At 37.0% G+C, this 9,622-nt stretch overlaps 3 protein-coding genes and 1 pseudogene across 3 annotated transcripts in view; all 4 read right to left on the bottom strand.

The window, feature by feature from the left end:
* Nucleotides 1-205, bottom strand: part of LOC132163166 (UDP-glycosyltransferase 87A2-like) — a 1,531-nt gene extending 1,326 nt beyond the window's left edge. Inside the window, exon 1 of the mRNA XM_059573353.1 lies at nucleotides 202-205. Within this exon, the coding sequence (XP_059429336.1) occupies nucleotides 202-205 (4 nt within the window). The remainder of the gene's footprint in view (nucleotides 1-201) is intronic.
* Nucleotides 206-922: 717 nt separating this feature from the next.
* Nucleotides 923-3,053, bottom strand: LOC132164420 (UDP-glycosyltransferase 87A1-like). Its single transcript, XM_059574931.1, has 2 exons — nucleotides 2,482-3,053; nucleotides 923-1,892 (listed from the first exon to the last, which is right to left on the bottom strand). The coding sequence occupies exons 1-2, from the start codon at nucleotides 2,990-2,992 to the stop codon at nucleotides 991-993; spliced, it is 1,413 nt and encodes a 470-aa protein (XP_059430914.1). The 5' UTR covers nucleotides 2,993-3,053; the 3' UTR covers nucleotides 923-990.
* Nucleotides 3,054-3,908: 855 nt separating this feature from the next.
* LOC132164227 (UDP-glycosyltransferase 87A1-like) lies at nucleotides 3,909-6,044 on the bottom strand. The gene is made up of 2 exons (XM_059574688.1): nucleotides 5,443-6,044; nucleotides 3,909-5,097 (listed from the first exon to the last, which is right to left on the bottom strand). The coding sequence occupies exons 1-2, from the start codon at nucleotides 5,933-5,935 to the stop codon at nucleotides 4,220-4,222; spliced, it is 1,371 nt and encodes a 456-aa protein (XP_059430671.1). The 5' UTR covers nucleotides 5,936-6,044; the 3' UTR covers nucleotides 3,909-4,219.
* A 980-nt stretch (nucleotides 6,045-7,024) lies between these two features.
* Nucleotides 7,025-9,262, bottom strand: LOC132164614 (UDP-glycosyltransferase 87A1-like; annotated as a pseudogene).
* Between the last annotated feature and the right edge of the window lie 360 nt (nucleotides 9,263-9,622).

Genomic DNA, 9,622 nt, shown 5'->3' with positions numbered 1-9,622 from the left:
CCAAAAGGTGGCACCAGCCAGTAATTCTATAAAATTTTTTTGTGTTATTTTTATCTCCTTTTAAAAATAAGTGGTTTTTAAAAAATTATTATTTAATCAAAATTTAATAATAATTAATTATGAATTAAATAATAATTTTAAAAGTTATATTTGAATGAACATAAAAATATTAAAAAAAAAAAAAAAAACTTGTAACATTACCCATACCGGACACTAAATTACTCGGTACCCGACACTAAGCTCCGAAAGCTTTTGTTTATGTTCACGGTTCACACGCACCACAGGAAACATAAAATATCTGTTTTTTTTTTTTCTTTATGACAAAGCTTTGTTTGCCTTCATCAATCATCGTGCACTTTTTTTTAAAAAAAAAAAAAAAAAAAAAAATTGAAAAGGTAAAGGTTACAAGGGGGATCATCCTGCACTTTGTGTTGCACTACAACAATATAATAGGGCCCCGCAAACAAGTCCTAGTATAATTCTCCACAAGAAGTGGAATTAGGACTTAATTGGGGGATCGGATAGGTAATATGAAAATTAAGCTTGCAAGTTCTCTCTCTGGGCTCACACCCCTAACCCCTCCTACCACAACAAGGTCAATAAATACAATTTTAAAAATTGCTTTTCTAAAATTGTAAAAACATTTGATAAAACATGTTAAAAATTAAATTTTTATCAAATATTTATTTTGTGAAATTTTGATTTTAGTTTAAATTCACATATTTTCAAATAAGTACCCCCCAAATAAGCTACTTATAGAAATCCTAAATTTTATTTTTTCTATTTTAAATTATATGCTTTTTAAATCTCAATACCAAACGTTTTACGTTTTGCGGTATTTTTTAAAAACACAAATTATTCTTGAGAAATCGCAATTTCAAACGCATCCTACTTCGCATACTGTGAATATATAGTTCCAAAATTAAATTTATCCCTAGAGAAAAAAAAAGGGGCCTTTCTTGAGACAGAAACAAACTGCATATATGCTGATCAATAGCCATGGCTTTGTGAAATGCCCCTTATAAATGCATCAAGGTTTGTGTGTGATGATCCACCTTCTGCAATAGCTTGGTGACAAGAATCTTTGAGTCCTCTTGCTCTTTCCCTCAATTCTTTCACTTCTCCACTTTCAAGATTCATAAACCTTCCCACAAGCTCTGATATTTCTTCTTTGGTCACCAAAATGTCATCATTTCCTGACTCTGATCTCTTTATCCTCCACCCAATCCTCCACTCTTCTACAATTAGCCTGCTATTCGCAACTTGGTCAAGGAACAAAGGGAAGGTGAGCATAGGAACACCGGCGAAAGCAGCATCCAGAGTGGAATTCCACCCACAATGCGACCAGAAACCTCCTATGGAAGAATGGCACAACACCCTCAATTGCTCACACCATGGCAGAACTATCCCCATGCCACCACATCTCTCTTTCAACTGAGAAGAAGAGTCTCCGCGAGCCACCCACAAGAAACGAACACCGCTATCACGCAGCCCAGCTGCAATTTCATCCATTTGGGCGCCTGAGACTGAAAGGAAACTTCCCAATGAGATGTACAAGACAGAACCTGCAGGCTGGGAATCTAGCCATTGGAGGTAGCTGGGGTTGTCGTGGCTTCTTGCAGAGGAATTATCTTCAAGCTCCAAGAAAGGTATGGCAGGGCCAATAGGGTAAACAGGAAAAGGGAAAATTGCATTTAAGGAGTCAATGGCTTGGGGTTCAAGCTCGTAGGAAGAAGTGAACAGAAGGTGCTGTGAATTTGACACTGTTGCAATGCATTCCATTGCAAGCTGCAGTACTCGGAGGTCGTTCTCATGGAAGATTGTTTGAAGGTCGGCTACTTGTGCTGAAGAAAGTCCGGGAATGTGATCCACATGTTTGTCTTGATCAATTTCTATCACACACAGTACAGGCAGACATACACAAAGTTTGATAAGACCACGTTAAATAATTAAAAATATATAAGATTACATTATGTAGACCATTAAATAAAATAAAATTTTGGGTATTTCTTTAGAAACTGACACGACAAATAATAATTTGTGAAATAATTTTTTTTAAGAAAATCAATCATACTCTTTATTATTTCACAAATTATAAATTGTTACATTAATCTATAATTGTCGAGAGTTAATGTAAAAGAACTTAAATTAATAAATAAGTCATACACAAACTCTCTTATTATGCTCAACAATTAACAAATATGTTAAAGGCTAAATTTAGACTTAGACAGATAAATATATATTAAACACATCCACCAACCCGCCCACCCCACATCCACGGTGTATATAGACCGTATGTATAATGGAGGATGAGTATTAAACTTCCAAATAAACTTTACAAAATTTTTTTATAAATTGATGTGATACAGTATCATTATGTTTTTTAAAATTAAAATTTATTTTATATATGCTGTGTCATATCAATTTGTAAAAATTTGTGTGTAAAATTTATTTACAATCCTACAATTCCTGAGTGCTTACTTGGAATATCGAGCAGTAAATTCCGGCTTCGTGTGAATAGCTGAAAATGATGTAACATTGAGAAAAAAGTAGCCGGCATGGTCCAAAGCGAGGCTACCGTAATATTCCTGCGATTTCCTACGCCGATCACCCACGGTAGCTCAACGTCACCTAAAATGGCACGTACCGGCGGCTGAAGCCGATCCAGGAGTTGCTCAAAGGGAGCTTCCATCTTCGTCATCGCGGCCTCGTAGAACCCAGGGAAGTCGACGGCTTTTAGACGCTCGGGGGGGACGAAGCCGTTTGGCATCGTGGCGAAGCGTATGTTTTCAGGCTTGGGATCAGAACCGATGTAGCCGAGCCACTCTTCGGTGACGACGAAGGTGATGAGAAGGTTTGGTTCTTTTGAAGAGAGTAGTAACTTGCAGAGGTTCATCATGGGGTTGATGTGGCCTCGGCCTGGAAATGGCATCGCAACCACGTGGTGGACAGTGGTTGGTTGTTCAACCACAGACAGCGCCACTGTAGACATGGGAACTCAGAGAGAGAGAGAGAGAGAGAGTGGTTCTCTTCTGAATCTCTGATGAACTTTTGGGATTTCTTTAACAAGGGTATTATTGGGCTATGATTTATGATGACTTTTTCTCTTTCCCGTTTGTCTTTAAGGTGTCCGAATGGGCAATTAATATAAATAATGATAAGAGGGAGATAAGATAGGAATCAGACAAACAATTTTGACATTTATTAAAATTAAAAAAACAAAAAACATAGTTTACATGCAACGGAGAGCCACTACTCCTGAAAATACTGTACATTATAGACAATTTCCGTACCTAAATAAATGTACAATATTTAATTTTTTTTTAAAGAAAAAAAATAGTCTGATTTGTTTTGAAAAATGTGTTTTCTATCTATAAATTAGACTTTTCTAGATATGCCCTCTCTAATTTTTGGAAGTTTGCCAAACGTACACTTGGCGATTGGTTTTGCAACAGCTGTTGCTTCTGAATCACTTTTCCCCTTCGGGTGTTACTTAAAAATTGAGTTAAATACTAAATATTTTCCTTGAGCTTTTATTGCTTTATTTCTTTTTATTTAAGGTTTAATTTTTATTATAGAGATCTCTGTGATTTTGATAATAGATCAAATTAATCATTTTATCAATTGACTATTAATTAATTTAACAAAAATTCATATGGACCAACCAAATATTGACACGTGTCACTTACAATATTATTTATCATTTCACACAAAATAAATACTTTTCATTTTATTTGAAATAAAAAAAATCTTATTCTGTATTTACTAGAACGGGATCCTCTCCATTTGAATTGAAATGGACATGAGGAGTAATATTATTAATTTCATTTAAAATGAAGAAAATCTTTTCCGTATTTATTAGGAGTAAAGCTCTTACGTCGGTGGAAGGAGAAATCAAAATACTATGCTTAGTTGAATTAGTGGGGCTTTGGCCCATTTTGCATTCCGTTTGAATCATGAAGTTAGTTAGTTGGGCCTGCATTAGTTACAAATTCCAGCTTAACTCTGTTAAGTCACACAGATATTTCCTCTCCTCCCCTGTTGTACCTCAGGAAAAAAAGAAACATTAATGATCACTCGCAATACATTCCAACTGTCTTCTTCAATCCTAAGCTTTGCTTGCTTTTCACGGGGGAAAATTCTGTTGCGGGTGCACCGAGCATATTTCCCGAGTGTAGCTTCTGTATAACTCTCTGCTAAAAAGGCTATTTTGGTGAGTCTATTTGAGAATGCTAAGGAAGGCATTGATGTTAGTTTCAGATGAACCCTTCTCGGCAATCGCACGTTGACATATCTGTCGGAGTTCACTTGCTCTTTTCCTCATTTCTTTCACTTCTTCACTTCCCAAATCCATGAAATTTTGCACCAGCACTGCAATTTCCTCCCTCGTGACCAACTTGTCCACTTCCACATCTTGCTTCACCCTCCACCCAATCCTCCAATCCTCTGCAATTAGCCTACTGTTTTGGGTTTGATCCATAACTATGGGGAAGGTGAGAAAAGGAACACCATAAAACACACCTTCTTGAATGGAATTCCACCCACAATGCGTCAAAAAACCCCCTATTGAAGAATGAGACAACACCCTCAATTGGTTGCACCATGGCACTACTAACCCCTTATCACCACAAATCTCCTTCAGCCTACAAGCCTCACCACGCGCCACCCACAAGAATCTGACACCACTGTCTCGCAAACCAGCTGCGAGTTCATCCATTTGAGCACTAGAAACCGAGAGGAAGCTTCCCATTGAAATGTATAACACAGAGCTTCTTGGATGGCAATCGAGCCATTCAAAGTAGTTAAGGTCACTGTCGTCGAAATTCGCTTGCGAGAAATTTTCTGCAACATCCAAGAAAGGTATGGTTGGGCCAATGGCATAGACGGGGAATGGGAACTCTGCTTTTATAATTTCGATTACTTGAGATTCGAGCTCGTAGGTGGAAGTGAATAAGAGATATTGTGCCTTGGTCACCCATGGAACAAATTTTTGGATCCTCTGCAACATTTGTTGTTTGTTCCCATCAATAAATGGAACATCTACCAGACGTGTGGACGAAATTCCAGGGATGTAGGCCACACGCTCATCGCCTTTTGCTGTTGCATGCATACAAGTAGACATACAAAAAGCAAACTAATTATATCAAGAGAGATTGGCATTTGAGTAACATAATCTTGATACCAAAATGAAGAAACTATGAATAGTGACCCGTATATATCTCTACTTTATAATACAAATTATCTTGAAAGACATGCAATTTTAAGCTTTTATATTCAAATTCTTTGAATCATATATGCATTTTATCAAGAAGAAAAAAATGCTAATAACACATCAGTCCAAAAAATATTTATACAACAAAATATTTTATATTTTGTTTTGTTCGTTATTTTATTTATTTGTTTGTTTTTGAAAAAAGAAAACAGGTGTAAAGATGTAGTCACCTGAGATGTCAACTGGGAAATGTTTGTTTTGGGCGAAAAGATCGAAATGTTGGAAGACTGAGAACACCGCCGCTGACATGATCCAAAGCGAAGCCACCGGAATATTCCTGCGGTTCCCGACGCCGACGGCCCAAAACAGAAACGTATCAGCCACGATAATCGCCGGCGGCGTCTCAAGCCTGTCCAGTACCGTCTCGAATGGAGCTTCCATCTTCGTCAAGACGGCTTCGACGAATGAGTTCATGTCGGCGGCGCGAACCAGCTCCGATGGGACAACATTAGGTATGGAGGAGAAGCGTATGTTTTCAGGCTTAGGGTCGGAGCCGATGAAGCCGAGCCATTCCTCGGTGACAACGAAGGTGACGAGAATGTCGGTCTTCTTCGAAGCTAGTATCTTGCAGAAGTTCATCATGGGGTTGATGTGGCCGCGACCCGGGTAGGCCATGGCCACCACGTGGCAGACGGTTGCCGGTGCTGGTTCGACGGATTCCATTCCCAGATTGATGATACGATCGCTTCTCAACCTCGGAGAAAGGCTTTTGGGTCAAATTCCAGACCCTGGAAGTTGATAAGGTTTGACCGTCAATTCGTGTCGCATTCCATGACGTCATTCTAATTGATATCTCTGGTTAATTATTGCACGGATCGGTGAGTGCAATGCCTTTTATCAGCATTTTTTATTTCTAAAAAAATTATTTGAAACATGACAACAAATAGAATTAAGACAAAAAAAAAAAAAGCTGGCACCTGACGCTAAAATCAATATAAAATTCAAAAGGCAGTAATTTTAAAAGTCTTTTTAATATTATTTTTATGTTTATCTAAAAATAAGGTAATTTTTAAAACTATCATTTTATTAAAATTTAATAATAATAAAGTACAAATTTAATAATAATTTTAAAAGTTATATTATTTTTTTAAAAACATAAAAATTACATGTAAAAGAGACTTATAACACGCTAAGCTCCAAAAGCTTCTGATTATTTTCACGGTTCACACACCACAGGCGACATAAAATATCTTGTGTTTTTTTTTTTTTAAGACAAAGCTTTGTTTGCCTTCATCGTGATAGGGCCCGTAAACAAGTTATTTACAAGAAGTGGAATTAGGACTTTGAGGATTGGACAGGAAATATGAAAATTAAGCTTGCAAGTGGTCTGTCACGGGCTCACGCCCCTAACCCCTCCTACCACAGCAAAGGCCAATAAATACGGTTTTAAAAATTGTTAAAAATTATATTTATTTATTTTTTATTAAGCATTTGTTGTGTAAAGTTGTAATTTTGATTTAAATTTGCGCATTTTTAAATAAGCATCTCCTAAATAAGTTACTTATAAAAATCTTAAATTTTTTTTTTTCTATTTTAAATTATACGATTTTTAAATCGTAATATCAAAGGCCTTACATTTTGTAATATTTTAAAAATTGCAAATTATTCTTGCGAAATCGCAAACCAAAACACATCTTAAGGAGGATGTCGTTAGTTTGACTATTAATGAAATTGAATTTGAGATGAATTATTATTAAATTTTGATTTAAAAAACACATTAATATTGCCAAAAAAAAAAAAAAATTAGGGGATTAACCTACTTCGCATATTGTGAATATATTGTTCCAAAATTATATTTACCCCTAAAGGGGAAAAAAAGAGGCCTTTCTTGAGGCAGAAACAAACTGCATATATGTATGCTGATCACTAGCCATGGCTTTGTGAAATGCCCCTTATAAATGCATCAAGGTTTGTGTGTGATGATCCACCTTCTGCAATAGCTTGGTGACAAGAATCTTTGAGTCCTCTTGCTCTTTCCCTCAATTCTTTCACTTCTCCACTTTCAAGATTCATAAACCTTCCGCACAAGCTCTGATATTTCTTCTTTGGTCACCAAAATGTCATCATTTCCTGCCTTTGATCTCTTTATCCTCCACCCAATCCTCCACTCTTCTACAATTAGCCTGCTATTCGCAACTTGGTCAAGGAACAAAGGGAAGGTGAGCATAGGAACGCCGGCGAAAGCAGCTTCCAGAGTGGAATTCCACCCACAATGCGACCAGAAACCTCCTATGGAAGAATGGCACAACACCCTCAATTGCTCACACCATGGCAGAACTATCCCCATGCCACCACATCTCTCTTTCAACTGAGAAGAAGATTCTCCACGAGCCACCCACAAGAACCGAACACCGCTATCACGCAGCCCAGCTGCAATTTCATCCATTTGGGCGCCTGAGACTGAAAGGAAACTTCCCAATGAGATGTACAAGACAGAACCTGCAGGCTGGGAATCTAGCCATTGGAGGTAGCTGGGGTTGTCGTGGCTTCTTGCAGAGGAATTATCTTCAAGCTCCAAGAAAGGTACGGCAGGGCCAATAGGGTAAACAGGAAAAGGGAAAATTGCATTTAAGGAGTCAATGGCTTGGGGTTCAAGCTCGTAGGAAGAAGTGAACAGAAGGTACTGTGAATTTGACACTGTTGCAATGCATTCCATTCCAAGCTGCAGTACTCGGAGGTCGTTCTCATGGAAGATTGTTTGAAGGTCGGCTACTTGTGCTGAAGAAAGTCCGGGAATGTGATCCACATGTTTGTCTTGATCAATTTCTATCACACATAGGCAGACATGCACAAAGTTTGATAAGACCACGTTAAATAATTAAAAATATATAAGATTATATTATGTAGACCATTAAATAAAATAAAATAAAATTTTGGGTATTCCTTTAGAAACTGACACGACAAATAATAATTTGTGAAGTAATTCTTTTTTAAGAAAATCAATCATACTCTTTATTATTTCACAAATTATAAATTGTTACATTAATCTATAATTGTCGAGAATTAATGTAAAAGAACTTAAATTAAGTTCACCTACCCGACCAAATAAATAAGTCATATATACACAAGCTCTCTTATTATGCACAACAATTAACAAATATTTTAAAGGCTAAATTTAGACTTAGACAGATAAATATATATTAAACACACCCACCCCACATCCACGGTGTATATACACCGTATGTATAATGAAAAATGAATGTTAAGCTTAAAAATAAATTTTATATAAAAAATTTATAAATTGATGTGTAAATTTATCTTATATCTAAGTAGGTAAGTATGTTGTGTCATATTAATTTGTAAAAATTTTTATAAAAAATTTATTTGTAAGCTAACAATATTCCTTATAAGGGAGTACTTACTTGGAAGATCGAGCCGTAAATTCCGGCTTCGTGTGAAAAGATGAAAATGATGTAACATTGAGAAAAAAGTAGCCGGCATGGTCCAAAGCAAGGCTACTGTAATATTCCTGCGAGTTCCTACGCCGATCACCCACGGTAGCTCAACGTCACCTAAAATGGCACTTACCGGCGGCTGAAGCTGATCCAGGAGTTGCTCAAAGGGACCTTCCATCTTAGTCATCACGGCCTCGTAGAACCCAGGGAAGTCGACGGCTTTTAGACGCTCGGGGGGGACGAAGCCGTTTGGCATCGTGGCGAAGCATATTTTTTCGGGCTTGGGATCGGAGCCGATGTAGCCGAGCCACTCTTCGGTGACGACGAAGGTGATGAGAAGGTTTGGTTCTTTTGAAGAGAGTAGTAACTTGCAGAGGTTCATCATGGGGTTGATGTGGCCTCGGCCTGGAAATGGCATCGCAACCACGTGGTGGACAGTGGTTGGTTGTTCAACCACAGACGGCTCCACTGTAGACATGGGAACTCAGAGAGAGAGAGAGAGAGAAAGAGAGTGGTTCTCTTCTGAATCTCTAATGAACTTTTGGGATTTCTCTAATAAGGGTATTCTAGGGCTATGATTTATGATGACTTTTTCTCTTTCCCGTTTGTGTTTAAGGTGTCCGAATGGACAATTAATATAAATAATGATAAGAGGGAGATAAGACGGAAGATGATCCTCTTCCAGATAAGATAGGAATTAGACAAACAATTTTGACATTTATTAAAATTAAAAAAATATATAAAAAAAAAAAACATAGTTTACATGCAACGGAGAGCCACTAGACCTGAAAATATTGTACATATATAGGCAATTTCCGTACCTAAATAAATGTATAATATTTAATTATTTTTTTAAAGAAAAAAAAATAGTTTGATTTATTTTGAAAAATGTGTTTTCTACCTATAAATTAGACTTTTCTAGACGTGTGTTCTCTGATTTTTGGAAGTTTGCCAA

The sequence above is a fragment of the Corylus avellana genome, chromosome ca10, assembly GCF_901000735.1.
Source record: "Corylus avellana chromosome ca10, CavTom2PMs-1.0".
Taxonomy (NCBI): Eukaryota; Viridiplantae; Streptophyta; class Magnoliopsida; order Fagales; family Betulaceae; genus Corylus; species Corylus avellana.
This window is presented reverse-complemented; position numbering and strand designations above follow the sequence as displayed.